The 22247-nt window shown below is 43.0% G+C and overlaps 2 protein-coding genes across 3 annotated transcripts; one reads left to right on the top strand and one right to left on the bottom strand.

The window, feature by feature from the left end:
• Window positions 1-1288: 1288 nt before the first annotated feature.
• LOC147336972 (protein NLRC3-like) lies at window positions 1289-18836 on the top strand. Its single transcript, XM_086287188.1, has 5 exons — window positions 1289-1433; window positions 3323-3385; window positions 10513-10565; window positions 14314-14595; window positions 16867-18836. The coding sequence occupies exons 3-5, from the start codon at window positions 10517-10519 to the stop codon at window positions 18711-18713; spliced, it is 2178 nt and encodes a 725-aa protein (XP_086143314.1). The 5' UTR covers window positions 1289-1433; window positions 3323-3385; window positions 10513-10516; the 3' UTR covers window positions 18714-18836.
• LOC147336973 (uncharacterized) lies at window positions 14638-16907 on the bottom strand. Of its 2 annotated transcripts, XM_086287234.1 has the most exons (2): window positions 15713-16907; window positions 14638-14677 (listed from the first exon to the last, which is right to left on the bottom strand). In XM_086287234.1, the coding sequence occupies exons 1-2, from the start codon at window positions 16271-16273 to the stop codon at window positions 14675-14677; spliced, it is 564 nt and encodes a 187-aa protein (XP_086143360.1). In that variant the 5' UTR covers window positions 16274-16907; the 3' UTR covers window positions 14638-14674. The 2 variants fall into 2 exon arrangements, with proteins under 2 accessions (XP_086143360.1, XP_086143359.1); XM_086287233.1 differs by lacking the exon at window positions 14638-14677 and having other exon boundaries at window positions 14928-16907.
• Window positions 18837-22247: the final 3411 nt, after the last annotated feature.

Genomic DNA, 22247 nt, shown 5'->3' with positions numbered 1-22247 from the left:
GCACAGTGAAGCTGGAGGATGAATGCTAACTTTTTGGCTTTCGCCATATTTCAATAGTGCTTCATCTCTTTGTTATGACTGTCGCCCGCCATAATTGCAGATGATAATTGTTGTAGCTGCTGCGATGCTTTCGACCAAAACAGGCGCAGCTTGATGACATCATCAACATGCGGTATAGTCACAATCTCGATCTTTGGCCAAATTTATATCGTTTCTATCGTATATCGTTTCTATGGCCCACCCCTACTGTTGTTACTGTTGATCAGCTGAGATCAGCTGTGCTACAAACTGGAACTCTGCTGAACTGGATTTACTCGTTTGGTGAACTTCCAAGAACGAATGCTTCCTTGGCTGAACGCAGTGAACATAATTTAAAAAACAGCTTTACTTGCACATAAATCTGTCAGTAAAGTCTGGATAATAAATTCTGGTGGTGTTATAGGTTCTCTTGGTCAGCTTGGTGTTGGTTTGGCTCCTGCATAAAACAGTTTGCTCTCATATTTGACACTGACAGGAACAAAGAGTAAAAAACACGACAACCAAACTAAAAAAGAGAGACGAGTTAAAGCAGAAGATATTTTGTGTGTCAGAACATGTGATCCTCACCAAGAGAGAAAAGCTCTGATTATTGTTGCTGAACTGTGACGGTGAACAGTCTCCTCTGTTGATCCCAGTGTGACTGAAGTCCGTGTGATGAGTGAGGACTGAGCCTGTGTTGGTCGATCGTCTCTAAACAGGATGTGAAGCATCAGTTCAGTCGTATTAAAGCCCTGAATAAACAGTCCTTCTGGATCCACTGTCTGTGTTTGGCTCCTCATCTTCAAAGACTCAACACAAGATGTTGGTCACATCAACATAAAACACAGGATTTGCTGCAGATGTTGAAGTGTGTTCTCCATATGAGAGAAGCTGCTGATCGTGTTTGTATGTTAGCACCTGTAGGATCGATGAACAGCTCTGACTCAGTTCACTAACCAGGCTCAGGGGAATAACTGGGATATTTCCCCAACAGAGACGTCCTGCTGGGATCGTTTTCCTGCTCTACACTCTGGTGTTTCTGCTCAAAGAACAAGAAAATGAATTTCCATGAGCCTACAGATCGTGGACTTCTTTGAGAAACTTAAAGAAGACGCTTTTCTTTCCTTAGATTGAACTTAAACAAAGGATTTGAGGAGCAGAAAAGTTTTTAAAGATCAATTAAACATATTAATAAATATTCTGTTTATTTTACGTTATTTAGGTGTTTAGGTTATTTTTCTGTTTTCTGTCACACGTCTGCTCTCGAGTCGTTATCAACAGTGTATCAATGCATTCCTGTGGGTGGAGACAGAAACACACACCCAAAAAGAGCTCAGAGCAAGAATAAAAGAGGAGGAGACAGGATCAGAGTGGGACAGTGGAGCTTGTTGTTGGTGTCTCTGTGTGAAGAAACTGTAAGTTTGCTTTGTTTCCTCCTTTAACAGTTTGTTTGTTTCTGTGATGTTTGGACCTGATGTTCTCCATCACACCGACACTCTCTCTCCCCTCTGTTCCATATGTGACAGAGGGGAGAGAGAGTCTCTCACTCAGAGAACCAAGGTTACAATGTAACCACACGTTCAGCTCTTGTGTTTGAATCCTCATGATTATAGATTATTGATCGGCTGGAATCAAACAGTTTGAAGAACATTTATTCATGTGGTAGTTTCAGCTGCTGCTCACAAATCTGATAACAGGAACAAGTTAGTTCCACGAGGAAGACGTTCGTCTGGGCGCGTTGGCCTCGTCGGTCATGTGACCGTGTTACTGTTCGGGCTCAAACTGATACGAGTGGTTTAGCAGGTGTGACAGGACGATGTTGCACAGCCTCATTGTTCAGGTGTGAGTCAGACTCTGAGTCTTTATACAGTCCTGTTTAACAACATGTTGTTCCTGTTGATGTGTCACAGAGATCAGCTGTGCTAAACTCTGCTGCGTGCAGCTACTAGTTTCTCTAGTTTGGTGATGGAAACGTCGATGAGACTGTTTCCATCACCAAACATCACGAGGAACACCTCTGAGTCTGATTCTGACTCTGTGCATAAAACCACAATTATCCCTTCATGTCTGTTCATCTGATTCTGTAACGTGAGAAACTTTGATGTCTGAATTTTGAATCATTAATCATTAAAGTCCAGACTCATAATTCTTAGAGGTTGGACTCAGCAGACGCTCCATAACACAACATCATCACAGTCCTTCACTTATGATTTCATATGATTGAGTTTTGAGTGTTACAGTGATGTGTTTTCATGTTGTTGCAGGTCTCTGAGTGTCAGTGAAACCTGTCAGTTAAAACGAAGATCTTTCACTTCATTTCCCTCAGTGCGTTTCTAGACCTGATTTTCTGATTTACATGCGCTCACTTCCTGTGTTGTGACAAGTTAATTATCCTGAGCGCGCACTGGGCAGGGAGACTCCGCCTCCATTAAAACCAACTAGATGTGGAAGTAGTGACGTTTTAGTTTAGTGCAGACGTGAGAGATGAGTGTCGTTACATTACTGTTCATTTTCTGTTACAGCGTTTATTGTCCACACGTGTGATCAGACAGGATTATTTCAACGATCTCATGTTTATTTTATCCTCCTGTAACTTTATGAAGAGCTAAACTGTCAGCACTAGTTAGTCCTTATAAGAACTGTTTGTGAGCTAAGAATCAACAATGACAAAGACTGTGAGTGTCATGCAGTGACTCCTCAGAATTAGGCTGATTTTTAAGTTTTGTGTCAATCAAAGCTAGAAGCTGGTGTAGCGTTGAGCTTTATTGTTGATTAATTAAAAAAATATATGTAAAAGAAAAAAGGACTAGATGTGTTTTCTGTCTTTAGAAAAAGGTAAAATTGGTTATATTTTGTTGGGCTAATTCTGACCAATCGTGACAGTCCAGAACTTTTCCCTGCTGCTGTATCCTGTAACAATCAGTGTTGGGACTAACGTGTTCGTAAATAACGCGTTAGGTGTGATGATAACGCCAACTGATTTTAGTTTTATGATTCCTGGCTCCCATCTATGAGGTTTCTCATGTTTGTAAAAGTTACCTCATCATCCTCAGAGTCATCCTCCTCAACTGGCTGCTACTTTATGAAAACCATGTGTAACACCTGCACATGTGTTTGAAAAAACAAACGCTTTGATTTTGACACCCCAAGAAAATCTTCCTAGATCTGCACGTGTTCAGAGTAAGAGCAGAATAAACAGCAGCAGAAGCTGATTGATGAACAGCTGAATGACATATCAGCTGTAGCTGCAGCATCTGCACAGAGTTTGATTGGCTAACGCTGATTTGTTTGTTTTTTTAAACAGGACAGCAGAGAGAGAGAGGAGGAGATGAAGAGTGCAGCAGATTGATGAGACAGTGAAGAAGAGGTGAGCATCTGACAGAGCAGAGCCAGTTTAAAGGAGCCTCACAAGCTCACACATGACAGCTTCATCAACATGGAGCTCTGAGTGTTTATTAAAGGATCATTGGACGCTCTGACACAGCTGACTGCAGCCTTTAGCTGTGAGCACACAGTGTCTCCATGAGCCTACAGATCGTGGACTTCTTTGAGAAACTTAAAGAAGACGCTTTTCTTTCCTTAGATTGAACTTAAACAAAGGATTTGAGGAGCAGAAAAGTTTTTAAAGAGAAATTAAACATATTAATAAATATTCTGTTTATTTTACGTTATTTAGCTGTTTAGGTTATTTTTCTGCTTTCTGTTACACGTCTGCTCTCGAGTCGTTATCAACAGTGTATCAATGCATTCCTGTGGGTGGAGACAGAAACACACACCCAAAAAGAGCTCAGAGCAAGAATAAAAGAGGAGGAGACAGGATCAGAGTGGGACAGTGGAGCTTGTTGTTGGTGTCTCTGTGTGAAGAAACTGTAAGTTTGCTTTGTTTCCTCCTTTAACAGTTTGTTTGTTTCTGTGATGTTTGGACCTGATGTCCTCCATCACACCGACACTCTCTCTCCCCTCTGTTCCATATGTGACAGAGGGGAGAGAGTCTCTCACTCAGAGAACCAAGGTTACAATGTAACCACACGTTCAGCTCTTGTGTTTGAATCCTCATGATTATAGATTATTGATTGGCTGGAATCAAACAGTTTGAAGAACATTTATTCGTGTGGCAGTTTCAGCTGCTGCTCACAAATCTGATAACAGGAACAAGTTAGTTCCACGAGGAAGACGTTCGTCTGGGCGCGTTGGCCTCATCGGTCATGTGACCGTGTTACTGTTCGGGCTCAAACTGATACGAGTGGTTTAGCAGGTGTGACAGGACGATGCTGCACAGCCTCATTGTTCAGGTGTGAGTCAGACTCTGAGTCTTTATACAGTCCTGTTTAACAACATGTTGTTCCTGTTGATGTGTCACAGAGATCAGCTGTGCTAAACTCTGCTGCGTGCAGCTACTAGTTTCTCTAGTTTGGTGATGGAAACGTCGATGAGACTGTTTCCATCACCAAACATCACGAGGAACACCTCTGAGTCTGATTCTGACTCTGTGCATAAAACCACAAATATCCCTTCATGTCTGTTCATCTGATTCTGTAATGTGAGAAACTTTGATGTCTGAGTTTTGTTCTATCATTAAAGGATGTTGGCTGCTGTGTTTGCACATGCTCAGTGTGACAGGATGGTGGCTGCTGTGTTTGCACATGCTCAGTGTGACAGGATGGTGGCTGCTGTGTTTGCACATGCTCAGTGTGACAGGATGTTGGCTGCTGTGCTTGCACATGCTCAGTGTGACAGGATGGTGGCTGCTGTGTTTGCACATGCTCAGTGTGACAGGATGTTGGCTGCTGTGCTTGCACATGCTCAGTTTGACAGGATGTTGGCTGCTCTGTTTGCACATGCTCAGTGTGACAGGATGTTGGCTGCTGTGTTTGCACATGCTCAGTGTGACAGGATGTTGGCTGCTGTGAAAGCTGAATGCTCTGTGGTTAGAAGTGATGTCACACATTAGGATAACTGTGCTCGCTCTCTGTCAGAGTAACAGAGAGCGAGCAATTTGACCACATGACCCTCAGTACACAGCATGATGTGCGCTGTAAACAGGAAGTAGAGGAGCAGGACTGAGGTAAACCTCTGAGGGATCAAACTGAGACTGAGCTCCAGATGTTTCCACATGTTTCTGCTCTGCGTGTGTTTGATGATTATTTCAGGTATAGATGATGGAATATGGCCAGTCTGATGTGAGCCTGCTTCTCTGACAGCTCCTCACCTCTCTGTGCTGCCCCCTGCTGGCTCTGATCATTACTGACTGAGTCCTTGCTGCCACTTTATTAGGTACAGCTTGCTAACACAGGCTCAGACCTGCTTTGCCTTCAGAGCTGAGCCTTAAATCTTCATGGCTCAGATTCAGCAAAGTGCTGGAAACATCCCTCAGAGTCATGTGATCAGTGACGTCTGCTTTCAGCACTGACAGATAGACAGGATATATAATAATAATAATCAAATGCTGATTTTTTTTCAGCCCTTTGTCTGAATGCTAATCCAGCTGTGTGTGTTTGTGATGACAGTAAATAAATGTCAGACTTACAGCTCCTGCTTTACTGCATTAAAGTGATCAGATGAGTTCAGCACTTTGACATGGATGGTAGTGAAAGCAGGAAATGACAAATGTAGCACAGCAGCAGCGTTTAACAGAAACTCTGGGATGAACATCATTCATAGAACAGCTTCCAGCTTCTTTTGCTCGGCTACAGTTTGGATGGATTTGCATTTAAAGATGCAACAAGACTAAAATGGTTAGGGTCAGGAGGTCAAAGGTCAGAGCTCCTGTGGGTCTGAGGGCGGCCTCACGCTGGAGAAGGATGAAGGAGTCTGACCTGAGCCAGTGTTTGACATGAACACATCAGCACTGCTGTCAGTGAGCCTAACGACAGCCGTTAGCATCATTTCAGTGTTTCAGTCATAAAAACACTTCCTGTCTCTGTGGTGGTTACAGTGACATCATGCAGTTTGTGCTTTGACCTCCAGAGGGCGACAAATCAGCACAGACAGAGAGCTCCAATCAAACTTTGCTGCCATCAGGAATAATTCTTCAAATATAATCATCAGTGTTTGAGCAGCTATGATATCAGGGACAATCTAGACATGTGTGACAATACTGAACATGTCACATGACACACCTCAAACATCATGTGATCCACTCTCAGTCTGCACTTTCATTCATGACTTCAACAGGTTGAAATGAGCTTTGAAGAAACATTCAGTGAAATAAATCTTTCATGGATTCATGTGAGCAGCAGATGAACTTTGTACCAACAACATCTTCAATAACAGAGTCTGAATGAAGCTCAGGTGTTGATGCTGCTCACTGATTGGACGCTTGCTTTCAGCTCTGCTCTCAGTCTTTACTGCACAGGTGAAGGTAGAAAGTGTGACTGGATCTATAGACTGGAAACAGAGAAACATGCTGAACATTTGAAGCTTTGCAGCAGAAATGTTCATGTTACAAATACAGCAGAGCTGATCTGGGATCAGTGTGTTCACACCTGCAGCTACAACAAGGTTTCATGTCTCCACACGTCAGCATGTGAACTTTACTCTGACTCAGTCTGAGCAGTCAGACGGCATATTTTTAAAGTTAACACATCAGCACACACAGAGCTGAGCCCCTCCCACCTGTGCTGAGTTTCAGGTGGAGTCCCGCCTCCTTCCAGGAAGCAGCTCACCTGTGTGTCCGTGTTTAGTGTCCAGGTGTGGAGTGGAGCTTGTTGTTGGTGTGTGAAGAAACTGTAAGTTTGCTTTGTTTCCTCCTTTAACAGTTTGTCTTTAGGAACTTTACTGTTTGTTCAGCTCGTGTTTGATTTCTTCACACAACAAACTGTGTGTGTTTGTATTTCCGGTCTCTCCATTAAAGTCAGTGTGTAATGTTTCCTGGCTAACATCAGCTGTGTGCAGCTTAGTTCAGCACAAATCTGCCGCTCCATAGTTCACGGTAACGGACTCACAGCTGGACCAACGAGGCCGAGTGTGTCCGCCACTCTGAGCTACGTTCGTGTTTGTGTACTTGTAGTTTGTACTTTGAGTTCACTCAGAGCCCACAGAGGACGCAGCGTACGTGATGACGTCACAGCCCTTTACCTCCTTTACTGTCACTGTGCTTAATATTTACACACGAGACACCTGCAGAGCTCTGACGCTGAGCTAGCACACAGCATGCTAACACTAAGCTAGCCAAGAACCCAGAGTGAGTTAAAGCTGAGTAAACACTGACCCCAGACCAGCACCGTGATAAAGTGAGCTGCTGCTGCTGAACTTGAACAGGTAACAAAGTGATGAGCAGTCAGGCTGCAGGTTTCTACCTGTTCATGTTTCTACAGTAGAATCACTTTGAAGTGTCTTTGTGCTGTTTCATCTTTGATTTGTGTTCATAAACTAGAGCTGGGCGATAGAACGATAACGATATGTATCGCGATATAACTTTTACTCGATAGAGAAATTAAGCTATCGCGATAGACCTCGCCGCTCTTGTCCTCAAAAAAAAAAAAAAAAAAAAGGTCAGCCAATCCAAATTAAGTAGCGCAGAGCCGAACCAATCACAGCCGCAGTGTCACGTCGCGTGACTTGTTACCGTATAGCACAAGTGCCAAGCCACACGTGTGTTTGTTTGGGAAGCAGCCAGCGGGTAATGGAGGAAATGAGTGTGCCGACTAGAAAAATCAACCGAGTGTGACCGAAGAGAAAACAGATGATGGTTCCAATGCCGGAGAGATTGTCGAACGGAAGAGCCATAGAAGCTCCGTAGTGTGAAGGTATTTCGGCTATTTCAAGTCTGACAAAAAACAGAGTAGCGTGCACTGTAAATGTGCCGAAAGCAAGTCTGGAAATACAATAAACTGGTGCATGCGTCACACTGTGCGCCACGTTATTGTTTCGGTGAAATGAATTTCTACAATACTGTTAATTCTACTCTCTGCAGTGTTTAAATGCTTACATATACACACAGTTACTGTCCCTCCACACATACGACTCGGTTCTGCTTCTATGCCCCAGCTTTGTTTACTTTTTCCCACCGAGGCTTCTAGACTTCTGATTGGCCAACATTTCTGCACGGTTAGGAATCTAGCTCCACCTGCTGCTTTGGCATGTTCATAGCAGCGTTTTCCTTCATTTCTGCCTTTATGTGTGGACGAGATTATTTTTAAAACGAAAACGGAAAATCTCCGTTTTCAAAAATACCCGTGTACGTGTGGACGTAGCCTCAGTCTCTGACTGGAAGCGCTGATTCGTCATTCGGCTTTTGTCAGACTAAAGTAACTGTTAAAACTGTTTGAAAAGCTAAGCTATACAACAAGGAGAGATTGAGAATTTCCTTTTAGTTCTCAGTTTATTTGATATTGACAAAAGTTAGTCAGTTTTGTCTGTTCTTCTGTAAAACAAACTAAGATTTATTTTTAGAATTAATATTTTGTTTCTAAGTGGAATTGACAATTTAGTCTGTTTTGTTTGTTCTATTTTGAAACTTAAACGCTTTAGCGGCTGCCTTTTGTGTAGTTTGCAATATTTGCCTTTATTTATCTGAAAAAGTCTCATGTTCCTTAAGTACATCTACCCTGTTGAACTTATTATGGGAAATAAATATTTAAATAAAAACAAGCTGCTGATTATTTCACATTTTACTTGTGAGCAACGGCACATTTAAATCTTACAAATATAGTTATTTGGCTTATATCGTGATAGATATCGTTATCGCCTGAAATGAAAAAAACATATCGTGATATGAAAAAATCTCATATCGCCCAGCTCTACTTTAAAGGTGATCGTTTAGGACTTCAGCAATAATACAGACAGCAATGTAGTTAGCAGTAAAACAGATTTATTGGGAATTAACTTAAAAAACAAACAAACATCTGTCTCCTATTTTCTGTCACACAGGAAAGAAGCATCAATATCTGATGAGAAGACTTATTTATTTCTTTTTGGGGGGTTTTCAACAGGAGAAGAATATCTAACAAGTTGATTTGTTCACATCTTAATTTTTAAGTGACATATGCATTTTGAGTTTATACACTCTTTATATAAGGCGACAGTTTCCTTTTGCAGTATTTTTGTGTGGAGTGTTTTTCTATTTCTTAACAAAAAGGGAACAAAGGTGTTTAAGTTCACCTAGGATGATTTGTCTTAACTTTCACATGGTCTTACTGAGGTGATGTGAATTGAAACATGCATTTTTTTTTGGCGGTGAGGGAGGGTTGTGCTGGAAAAGTTTGAAAAGGGACCTTGAAAGTGCTTAAGAAGTGCTTGAATTTGACCCTGAAAAAGGCATATGAACCCTGATCATTATCATTAGCCTGTGTAAGTCCTGAGTGTCCTCCAGTTCAGTGTCTTTGTCAGTCCCACATGTGTCGTTTCTGTTCAGCTGGTCTTCCAGTCAGTCATCCATCTCAGACTCTGTCATTCTGTCATAAACACCAGCCTTCACCACCTGTGAGTCCTGCGTTTGGGTCCTCTCTTCTCCACATCCACACTGCGATGCTGTGACATATACAGTACATAAAATCAAAATTCACGTTTTATGCAACTAAAGTGTTTCATTATGTAGGCTACAGAACATAATTCAGTTATAGACGATATATGAAACATGTATACTTACTGCATTTGAATCATTTAAACCATATGTGATATAAACACCTGCACGTGTGTTTGAAAAAACAAACGCTTTGATTTTGACACCCCAAGAAAATCTTCCTAGATCTGCACGTGTTCAGAGTAAGAGCAGAATAAACAGCAGCAGAAGCTGATTGATGAACAGCTGGATGACATATCAGCTGTAGCTGCAGCATCTGCACAGAGTTTGATTGGCTAACGCTGATTTGTTTGTTTTTTTAAACAGGACAGCAGAGAGAGGAGGAGATGGAGAGTGCAGCAGATTGATGAGACAGTGAAGAAGAGGTGAGCATCTGACAGAGCAGAGCCAGTTTAAAGGAGCCTCACAAGCTCACACATGACAGCTTCATCAACATGGAGCTCTGAGTGTTTATTAAAGGATCATTGGACGCTCTGACACAGCTGACTGCAGCCTTTAGCTGTGAGCACACAGTGTCTCACATTTACATTCACTTCCCTGTCAAACTCAATAACTTTAAACAGCTGCTGTTATCAGGTGAAGATAGCAAAGCTTTCAGGGCTGAGCCCCAGTGTTTCAGGATAATGGCCCCAGAGACCACAGTCACATATGTGGGGAAGGATTTTAAGTTTAAAACTTCCTGTAAGCATTAACAGCAGAGACGCACAAAGTCGCAGACAGGGAACAAAGTATTTTAGGTTTGTATTGTCAGATTATTTAATCATTATACTGAACAAATATGTGAAAAAGTAAAAACCTCTATTATGATGAGGTTATCACTACATTCACATGTCGTCGATGTGTTCTTTCACACAGATCAGTTTCAGTGTGTGTGGCCCGTACACTAAACCATGACACAAATTCATATGATGTGACACCCAGACTGTGTTCACTGTTTCTTTTGGTAAAATCATCTTCTCGTGTTTTTATAGAAAGATGATGGAAGAACCTAAAGAACAGCCAGCCAAAGCAGCTCCATCAGCAGGTAGGAGATCAGTGCTTTGTATGATGAGACGTATGGATGTATAGACTTCAGGCAGATTCTTTTTTGTAACTGTGATAAGTACATAAAATTCACGAGTTGTAACCTGTCCTAATCTTTGCCTTAATCTTTCTGTGGGACATTAATATAACATGAGAACTTCCAGTCTAAGGAGTTTGGCAGAGAAACAACTGGACTTTTTTGTACTTTGAACCCACATATGAGGTTAAAACGATGCCACCTTAAAATGAAACTGAAGAAATATTGAAACTGAAACAAATGTATTGAAAGTGAAATGATAGTGAAAAAACATAAATATAGAAATTTAAAGAAAAAACTCACTGTTCATGTGGTTTTCACACTTACATCGTTTTTTTCCACGTACAGTTATTTTTTCAGCTTCAATTAGTTGGCACTGCTTCGGCATCTGAGGGTGCGCTTGAGGGGCGGGGCTTCAGAGCCACATATATGAGCCACATATGTTTGCGCACATTATATTGCTGACCAGTGACTGTAGAAATCATGGACGACCTAATATCTGCAGCAGCCGCAGTCATGAAGAAACTTGCGTATCTCTGAACGGCACATAGAGCGGGGACGCTGAGAGGAGGTCCAGCGTTTACCGACTGTTTCAAACTGACAGACTCAGGTGTTCTTCAGTGTCTGCCTGACAGAAGGACCTGAGAGCCGCCACAATATTTTTGGTAAGTGAAAGGTGTTTGTAAGCTAATCTGTAGCTAACATCCTTAGCTAGCTAGCTAAGATGGGCACTCGGCTATCGGCAAAACTTGTTTTGTAAAGTTTGTTTAGCTAACCCGTGCAGGTGAACGAAATGAACAGAAACGCACCGGGCTGCTCAGTCAGTAACTAACCACAGTTACTGTACTTTTATTATGAGTATTACACTGTAAGAGCAACAGGCTGCACTCTGCTGCAGCTCCTGTGCAGAGCTGATTATTCAATATGTGCAAACAGCAGCATGTTTTCACTCTTTTGCCACATCTGTAAGGATATTAACACATATTTTTAAAAAGGCTTGCACTTCAGTAACCCCTCATTAATCATTAATTACAGATTAAATAGCAAAGCCTAATATTTATGTACTCAAACCAAATACTTCTGCTTGGCAGCTTAAGTTAAAATGTGTGTTTCATTTTTCCTCGGATTACATTTTTAGCACTGACTCTGTGTATTGTTTTTACTAAGTTTGTTTCAAATATTCAGGTTAAATAAAACAGTCTGAATCATTCTTATTGAGGTAAGTTCACAAAGTTACATGTGCAGTACAGCTTACATCCTTTGAGAGGGAAAAAAGCATTAATATTTGTTATGATACCTCTGTATGTTGGTGACCACGGTGCAGCAGCAGACTGAACCAGGACTGAAACCTGCTCCGTCTGCTCATGTATGCAGATTCACATTCACAAAGCACCAACAACTCAAAGGTTAACATTATATTGGAAAATCTGTTGGTATATACGGCTTTAAGAAATAAACAGCTCGTATGTGAGCAGAGCTGAAGAACTAAAGAAATGTAAGAGAAGAACTTCAGATCCTGGGTGTGTGAGGACAGAAGGATCAGCTCTATTTCAGATTTGAGATAAACTTTATATTTCAGTTTGTGATGGTTCTGTTCTCTTTGTGATTACAGGAGCTGCCCTCAGATTCAGACCTCAGCACCACCCAGTGACAGCAGACAGATCATCCAACATGTTCACATGTTAACTGCAGAATGAACTGATGCAAACAGTGCAAAGGTTAAAGCACCACATGTGCTGTAGTGAAAGCTGCAGCTGTTTTATGGATAAAAACAAAGTCAAAAGGATTAATCACCCATGTATCATATAAATGTTGGGTTTTTCTCTGTATCTGTTATTGTACGATCTACTGTACAATATAAAGCACCTTCAGGTGACTGTTGTTGTGATTTGGCGCTATATAAATAAAATTGAATTAAATTGAAATGTAACTGTGTCACTATATATCAGCATTAACAGGACCTCAGCTTGGTGTTTCACAAAGCTGCTGATCTCAGACCTGCACAGCTTCCGTTTTAAACACTGAATGTACTCAGCTGCATGAAGAGCACGTTTGAGTTTCTCTGACACAATTAAATAAAAACTGATGAAGGTCAAAGGTCGTCACTTGTATGTCGAACTACAGACTTGTCATCTGGAATTCTTTCACAGTTTTTTATTTTTGCCAATAGTGTGTTATTTACCATAAAGTGATTCAGAGTCATTTATACCAGAGTAACCATAGAGGATCATATATTTTTAAGTATATAACTATCCACAGGACTGAATATAATATCTCTAAGTAAAAGTCCAGAGACTCTGAGGATTATCCAAGTATTTATAACATTACACAAAGCAAAGCTCAAAAAGCTGCTGGCCCTGATGCATTACAGGGCATGCTTGCCCCCCACACTGGATCCTCACCAATTTGTCTATCAAATCAATGGAGTACAGAGGATGCTGTATCCACAGCTCTTCACTGTGTACTCTCACACCTGGACAACAAGAGTACTCATGCAAAAATACTGTTAGTTGACTTCAGCTCAGCATTCAGTACAGTTCTTCCCTCCAAGCTGATCACCAAACGTGTGGATCTTGGACTCAACAACTCCATCTGTACCTGGATCATGGCTCATGGACTTTCTGACCAACAGACCTCAGCATGTTAGGTCAGGCCATAACAGCTCTACCACTGTCACACTCACACTGGCACTCCACAGGGCTGTGTGCTGAGCCCGTTCCTCTATGACTGCAGACCTTAGTATGCATCCAACTCCATCCTTGGACGGGTCTCCAGCTTCAAGTTCTTGGGGATCCACATCTCTGAGAATCTGTCCTGGTCAACTAACACCTCCAGCCTGGTCAAGAAGGCCCATCAGGGCCTCTTTTTCTTTAGGATACTGAAGAAGAATCAACTTCCACCGCTGTGTGATAGAGAGCATCCTGACCAACTGTGTCACAGTCTGGTGTGGGAACTGCTCTGCTGCTGACCGCAAGGCACTGCAGCGCCCAACACATCACAGGGATTCCACTTCCTGGCATTGAGGATGTCCGCAAGAAGAGATGTCTACGCCGAGTATGCATCATTCTCGGACTCCTCTCATACTGCCAATAAACTCTTCCAGCTCCTCCTCCCCTCCAGGAGGCGCTACAGGAGCCTTCAGACTAAAACCAGCAGGTTTAGGAACAGCTTCTTCCCCACAGCTGTTACCCTACTGAACTCAGTCCCCGCTGAGCCTTTCCATCCACACTCACCTAACCCTTCTACACTCCTCCTCCCAGTGACCATGATCCTTTCATTATCAACATTCACCACGTTGGTTACTGCTGTAGTTTTAGGACACTGACATGGTGTAGTCTCTGTTATAGTGTGTACACTGTTATAGTCTGTTCAGAGAGCTACGCTTCCACTACTGTAGATATTTTCATAGCACTCTGTAGATCTGTTTACCTCACAGTGCTTCATCTTTATATATGTATATTTGTTCATAGTATACCTGTATACCTGTCCGTCTGTATAGCAATACAGATCATCTGTGTATCGGTTACAATATTATTTTTCAGTTTCAATATTTTCTTCAGTTTCATTTTAAGCTGGCATAATTTTAACCCCACACATCCTAAAATTCAGTATTTGTTGATGAGATGATGAAGTGTTAATTCAACAAAGTTAGAATATTTTTCACATGATTTTGACTGAGAACCATGTTTATGTCTCTTTCTTCTTCCTGTAGAGGAGGAGCTTGCCAGGGTGCGGTCAGCCTTTGTCTGGAGGGTAACAACAGAAATCCTCACACAGCTGCTTGAGGCCCTCGTATGTGACACTGTCTTAAATGAGTTGGAGAAAGAATCGATACTGGAGAAGAACCTAGCCAGAGCAGATAAGGCACGCAGCTTCATCGACACAGTGAGGAAAAAAGGAGACAAAGCATGCAAGATAACAATCAAACATCTTCAGATCAAAGATCCTTCTCTTTTCTCTCAGCGTTTGAACTCTGATCCATCTGCTCAACAAGGTGAGGTCATGTATCATATACCATGAATAAAAATGGTCACCTTGCAGTTTGTTGAGATGTGAAAGTGAAACCTCAGAATTCACTGTAAGAAAAAGGAGAGGGCAAGAACGTCATTCTACGACGAATGTTTGGATTTGTTACATGCCTGCAAATGTATTTTCTAAACTACATGGACATCATAAACCTGTGAAACTACTTAGATCTAATGTGAGCTGTATTTAATTAAACACAAGTGTTCTTTACTTTTAAAAACCATGCAAACTGATTGCCTTAAAGAAGAAAAGCACGAGTCATTTGACTTAAATGCCACATTTTTATATAATCAAGTTCAAGTTCAAATTTTATTCATCACCTGCAGTGTCAGGTTGCCCTGCAGTGGAATGAACCCGCCCCCCGACCATACACACACAACACAGACATCACATGGGGATACAAGTCAGAGAACGTTGCATTATAGAAAAAACACTGAAATCTACACTACAATGGGAAAGTACAAGGGGAAAAAAGAGACCTCTGCTCATGCTGGGCTATAGAGGACAGCATGAGAACAGGAAACAAAAAAACTCCTCTGCACAGAAAGCACATAAATGTCCACAGTACAACATTATAGAGCACGTGACCAACAACAAGGTTGGTTAGGGGATAAGGAGTAATCCCAGGCAACACAGCAGCCATCCTGCCACTGCGCCGACTCTCCAGCGTGGGCCCAGACCCGCCTCGTGTTCCCAGGAGGCAACAAGCATCGAAGGCATTGGAAGGGGAGGGGGGATGTGTGAGTGCTTATCAGTGTAAATGTATGTGTGTGCGTGTCCATAGTTCAGCTGAGACAGTGTCCTCCGCCCTATCAGGCTAAGTAAACAGTCTACCAGCCAACCCAGGTGGCCTTGCATGGAATGGGAAGGAACAGACTCAACACAGTCGTTATCAGGGTGTTTTTGTTCAGCTCAGGCCTTGAGCCCACAGCTGGCGCCGAAGGGGTAGCCGCATTATATGATTTGTGATTTTTCTTTTACAAACAACTCATGAGAATTTCAAGCTGTTTTTAACACTCCGACACCGACACTGGTCTCTCAATCTCCCGCTGGATAGCTGCGAGCCTCTCAATTATGTTATTTACCTTCAATTCTGTGGTCTTTTCAGGCTTTTGCTCACAGAGCAGATTCTGAGACTTCACGACCGCAGCCAACTGATCCGCGATGTAATCCAGCTTCCGCCCCAAGGTGTTGTTCCGAGTGGATTCTTCCTTGATGTAATCCAATATACACTCAGAGGTGTTATTCTGAGCCTTCACTGCAGCCGTTAGCGCCTCCAAGCTCTTAACCATGCTGCATTCACTGAGCCCTTTCTGAGAAGCCGCACCTCGTCCCATCCTTTCAATCCCAGCGGGCAGCCTTGTGGGGGTTTGAACAGCCGGTTCCGCTTTCTTAATTCTCCGATAAACCAGGGCCAAGCCAGCTCCGATCAGCAAGAACCCTGTTATCATGGTTCCGAATAGGTACATATCTTCAGCGTCCTCGATCGACAGTCCCGCCAGGCACACGATCCTCCATGTCTGCCACTCGTCCATCGTGTATCCGGCAGGGAAAGTCCCTCCAGGGCACTCGGGCTCTCCCGAGCCCAGACAACTCGTTGAGAAAAGGGTGTCAATAGCATTCAGAGACCAGTTGATCAAATCCATAATTCTCTTTTAGGTTTTTAGACACAGACTGTGAGAGAGTGTTCCAGGGAAGTGAAATACACATGAGACAAGACAAAGACACAAGAGGCTAAGCAGGGAAGATAAGGGGAAGGAGAAGAGGAGAAAAGTGCGACTGCCTTCGCCAAGAGCCAAACGAGAAGGAACATGTTTAGTGTGGCCAGAAAGGGTTTACATTATCTTTCGCCATTGTAATTTACGACAAGAATTAAATGTGAATTACTGAATCTCTCTCAGATGCTTATTTAAATAACATAGCAGTGTTGTTATTTTTGGTGACAAAGTTTGGAGAAGAGGCACAGAAAGCAGAAACCTGTTTAGCCTGCACATGTTGGCATCAGGTACATATGAAAAGCTGCAAAGCAATACAGATGTGTAGGTTCAAAACATTTAATGTGGCTGTTTTCAGGAATTACATTTAGGAATTCCTGTAGCCCCTTTTTTCTGGTTTTCTGGTAGAATAAGTATATTAAAAACTAAAACGTATGATAGGCTCAACAAAGGACAAAGTACGTCAGATAGCTCCTTCAGACCAGATTTGTATTTTTCCTTCTTTTTTCCTTTTTTTGATTCAGATGCTCTTCAGAAGTGTCAGCCTAAACTTAAGTCTAAGCTGAAGAAGAAGTTCCAGCGTGTGTTTGAGGGCATCGCTAAAGCAGGAAACTCAACCCTTCTGAATCAGATCTACACAGAGCTCTACATCACAGAGGGAGGGACTGCAGAGGTCAATGATGAACATGAGGTCAGACAGATTGAAACAGCATCCAGGAAACCAGACGGACCAGAAACAACCATCAGACAAGAAGACATCTTTAAAGACACACCTGGAAGAGATGAACCAATCAGATCAGTGCTGACAAAGGGAGTGGCTGGCATTGGGAAAACAGTCTTAACACAGAAATACAGCCTGGACTGGGCTGAAGACAAAGCCAACCAGGACATCCAGTTCATATTTCCATTCACTTTCAGAGAGCTGAATGTGCTGAAAGAGGAAAAGTTCAGCTTGGTGGGACTTGTTCATCACTTCTTTACTGAAACCAAAGAAGCAGGAATCTGCAGCTTTGAAGACTTCCAGGTTGTGTTCATCTTTGATGGTCTGGATGAGTGTCGACTTCCTCTGGACTTCCACAAAACTGTGACTGATGTTACGATGCCCACCACAGTTGATGTACTTCTCACAAGCCTGATCAGGGGGAATCTTCTTCCCTCTGCTCACGTCTGGATAACCACACGACCTGCAGCAGCAGACCAGATCCCCCCTGAGTATGTTCACAGGGTGACAGAGGTCAGGGGGTTCACTGATCCACAGAAGGAGGAGTACTTTAGGAACCGATTCAGAGAGAAGGAGCAGGCCAGCAGGATCATCTCCCACATCAAGACATCTCGAAGCCTCCACATCATGTGCCACATCCCAGTCTTCTGCTGGATCACTACTACAGTTCTGGAGCGTGTCCTGAAAACCAGAGAGGGAGGACAACTGCCCAAGACCCTGACTGAGATGTACATCCACTTCCTGGTGGTTCAGGCCAAAGTGAAGAAGGTCAAGTATGATGGAGGAGCTGAGACAGATCCACACTGGAGTCCAGAGAGCAGGAAGATGATGGAGTCTCTGGGAAAACTGGCTTTTGATCAGCTGCAGAAAGGAAACCTGATCTTCTATGAATCAGACCTGACAGAGTGTGGCATTGATATCAGAGCAGCCTCAGTGTACTCAGGAGTGTTCACACAGATCTTTAAAGAGGAAAGTGGACTGTACCAGGACAAGGTGTTCTGCTTCATCCATCTGAGTGTTCAGGAGTTTCTGGCTGCTCTTCATGTCCATCTGACCTTCATCAACTCTGGGCTCAATCTGATGGAACAACAACAAACAACATCCAAGAAGTCTGAAACAGGAGATTCTGCAAAGAAACACTTCTACCAGAGTGCTGTGGACAAGGCCTTACAGAGTCCAAATGGACACCTGGACTTGTTCCTCCGCTTCCTCCTGGGTCTTTCCCTGCAGACCAATCAGGCTCTCCTACGAGGTCTGCTGACACAGACAGGAAGTAGCTCACAGACCAATCAGACTCTCCTACGAGGTCTGCTGACACAGACAGGAAGTAGCTCACAGACCAATAAGAAAACAGTCCAGTACATCAAGGAGAAGCTCAGTGAGGATCTGTCTGCAGAGAAAAGCATCAATCTGTTCCACTGTCTGAATGAACTGAATGATCGTTCTCTAGTGGAGGAGATCCAACAGTCCCTGAGATCAGGAAGTCTCTCCACAGATGAACTGTCTCCTGCTCAGTGGTCAGCTCTGGTCTTCATCTTACTGTCATCAGAAGAAGATCTGGATGTGTTTGACCTGAAGAAATACTCTGCTTCAGAGGAGGCTCTTCTGAGGCTGCTGCCAGTGGTCAAAGCCTCCAACAAAGCTCTGTAAGTAAACATGAACTCATCGCTTCATTCTTAAAATCATGGGAAATAAATCAGAGGTGCTCAGTTCAAAGAACACTACCACTTTAGAAAAATTAAAAAATAGTCACTAAAATAGTCATGATACTTTAAATATTTCTCTCCAGCAGGACATGTCAGCATTTCTGGAATATTTTTGTCTTCAACTCGAATCAAAGCACAATCCAGATCCAGCCTATAAGAACATGAGCTCTGATCCTTCAGCCCCTCTGACAGGTTTATTATCCTCAAGTTGTTCACTTGTCTCCAACAACCAGGAGTCTAGCTCTGTTTTTTAAAGCAAATACTTGAGCTACCAGACTGCACCTACATCGTTTTCAGATGTTCTTATTTTAAGGTCTGGTTTGTGTCTCATCTTTATTGCAATCCCCCATGTCTCTCTGTTTTTCAAATATAAATCTGTTACCTCGGTGTGGCCAGAACAACATGGTGAACCCAAAATACAGACAAAGGTGAAGGAACTGAATATTACTAGACGTGAAGGCTTTATTTACACACAGGAACTTGACACTTGGAATTTTTTAACATGAACTGTGAACTATGGCGGAAGTCAAGCACTTGAAGCTGTGAGCATGAAGTGGGCTCTATGGTAGGTTTCCGGAAATGGGTCTTGGTAGATGGTAATCTGAGTCACTGTAACAGAGGTAGAGCAGCATCAGAAAGATCACTGGTGGAGGTTACAGTAAGTGAACGAGGTTATCTTCAATGTCTTATTTGGGGTTTCTGTAGCTCAGGAGGTAAAGCTGGTCTGATCTGACCTACTGATCGGAAGGTTGGTGGTTCGATCCCTGGCTCCTCCAGTCTGCATGCCAAGTATCCTTGGGCAAGATACTAACCCCAACTTGCTCTCCGATGCATCCATGAGAGTATGAATGCGTGTGAATGTACTTAGAAAGCACTAAGTTCAGATAAAGTGTTTGTGAGAATGGGTGTGATTGGGTGGATGTGGCATGTCGTATAGAGCGCTGTGAGTACTCCGTGAGAGTAGAAAAACGCTATATAAGAATCAGTCCATTTACCATTTACTTGTCAGTAATTGGAAAGCAACTTGGGGAAGGCAGGTGGTGAGGTCTGGGTGAGTACTTGTTAGCTTTGAATCCAGGCAAAGTGGTCCAGTAAGTCTAAGAGACGAAAGGCATTAATGTGGCTGTGAGTGAATCAAGAAGACCAGCATCCAGGAAAACGTGACTGAACTGCAAGGGTGAGTAGATGATCTGAGGATTAGGAGGTTAGCAGAGTTATTGGGAGTGCTGATGTTATATTCAGCCTAGTAGATTACTGTCAGGTGTGGACAATGGACAGGCTGACCAGGCTTCACCCAAAGGCAGAAACCAGAGTCTAGTGGGAAACCACCGCCGCTCACACAGACCATGAAAGCAGCATGACCCCCCCCCCCCCCCCAAAGCATTCTCTTTCACTTGGCATCATTTACCTCTCCCTGCTCCAATTTCTGATGTGTCCACCTTTGCAATGATAACTGTGATCAGGGTGAACCAAAAAGGTGCCGTGGTGAACAGATACTTCAGTTTGGTGAATGCAGTTTCAGCTTTGGGGGACCAGATGCATGCTGAGACTTGAGTGGTGCAGCTACCTGACTATAGTTGCAAATGAACCCTCTATAAAAAATTGCTATTCCCAAAACCCATTGGAGATGCTTCTGGAATCTACAATGGGTACAAGGGGTATGCCACTCTGTGAAAGCTTTCACTTTTGCCAGATCCGTCTTCACCTGCCCCCGTGCCAAAATGTAACTGAAAAAAGTTATTGATGAGGAATGGAATTCACACTTTTCTGCTTTGACATGAGGTTTATTCTCCAGCAAACGTTGGAAAAATAGCATGGACATGAGACTGATGTTCCTCGCAGGTTTTGGGAAAAATGAGTATATCATCCAGATACACCAATACGAACCTGTCAAGGAAGTCCCGGAGGACATCGTTAACTAATCTTGAAACATTGCGGGAGCATTAGTTAACCCAGGCGGCATGACCAAATACTCGTAGTCCCCCAATGGCATGTTTAAAACGGTCTTCCACTTGTCTCCCTGATTGATCTGGAAAAAGTGGTAAGCGTTGCGGATGTGGGGTTTTGTAAACCCAGTGGCACTGTGAAATGGCCTGAAAGCAGAGCTAATGAGGTAATAGGTACTTATTCTTGATGGTAATATCACTGAGGCCCCTGAAGTAAATGCATGGCCAGAGAGAGCCATCCTTTTTCCCCACAAAAAAGAAGTTCCAACTTGAGATGACAATCGTTGGATTATGCCTGCACCGAGGGATTCCTTAATGTACTTTTCCATAGCTGCACACTCAGGTCTAGACAGGTTATAGAGCCAGCTAGAAGGCCGGGTGGAGCCAGAGAGTAGTTCTATGGTGCTGTCCTGTGGTCTGTGAGGTGGCAGTGAAAGCGCTTTACTTTTGCTAAATACTTCCTGAAGATCATGACATTTGGTGGGCACAGAGGAGAGATCTAAAACAGTCTCAGTGTTGGTTGATGGTTCCACAGGTTCCGGTGGACGGGCAGAAACAAGGCAATTTGAATGACAGAACAGACTCTAACTGATTACCCTCTGACCTGACCAGTCTAAGTGGGGGTTATGTAATTCTAGCCAAGGAAACCCGAGTTGGTTTGTGAGGTGCATGAAAAGCAAAAAAGGTAAGTGTTTTCTTGTGATTGCCAGGGGAGACAGGCTCTGTGCGGTGAGTTATGTGAGGGGACACTCGGTTATTTAATGACTTAGTGGGAATGGGCGGATTAAGGGGGCATAGAGGGATGTTTAACTGTCTCGCTAACTCAGACTCCATGAGGTTCTAATTGAACAAGAGCCTGAAAGGTCTGGTTAACTAGCACAGAGACTTGGAGTTGCAATCTGGGTTTTTATGTTTGTGTGAGTATCCTCCACCCTTATCCCTGAACTTTCCAGTGGGCAGACCCTGGTGTGGAATCGAAAACAGACAGGCTCATCACGAGAAGCAAGCTGATCTTTCATGGTTTGATTTAATGACTGAAAAACATACAGCGGACGGTGGTTAGCACTGTTGCCGCACAGCAAGAAGGTCCTGAGCAAAAGTCTTTACAAACTCAACCAGGAAATCATCATGCGAGCAGAAAGAAAGAGGATGAGCAGATAGGTAAGCAAGAGAAACCCGCCAGTGTCCCAGGTTTCCAGAGAAGGTTCAGGTTCCAGGTACCTGAAATGGGATGTAATTCAATTCAATTTTATTTATATAGTGCCAAATCACAACAGTCGCCTCAATGCGCTTTATATTGTACAGTAGATCGTACAGTAATAGATACAGAGAAAAACCCAACAATCATATGACCCCCTATGAGCAAGCACTTTCGCGACAGTGGGAAGGAAAAACTCCCTTTTAACAGGAAGAAATGTTTGGTGTCAAAGTCAAAGCACAGATCCATCCAGTCTCTGTATTTCAGCTTATTTCCTTTATACACACATTTAACAAGAACAGTTTCAGACAGCTAGTGTTTATGTGACCAAGTG

Source organism: Aulonocara sp. 'chitande type north' Nkhata Bay, linkage group LG3 (assembly GCF_057382095.1).
Source record: "Aulonocara sp. 'chitande type north' Nkhata Bay isolate Kocher_YH1m ecotype deep benthic linkage group LG3, A_spYH_male_GT1.1, whole genome shotgun sequence".
NCBI classification, from domain to species: Eukaryota; Metazoa; Chordata; class Actinopteri; order Cichliformes; family Cichlidae; genus Aulonocara; species Aulonocara sp. 'chitande type north' Nkhata Bay.
The sequence above is the reverse complement of the archived record's forward strand: the minus strand, read 5'-3'. Positions and strand labels throughout refer to the sequence as shown.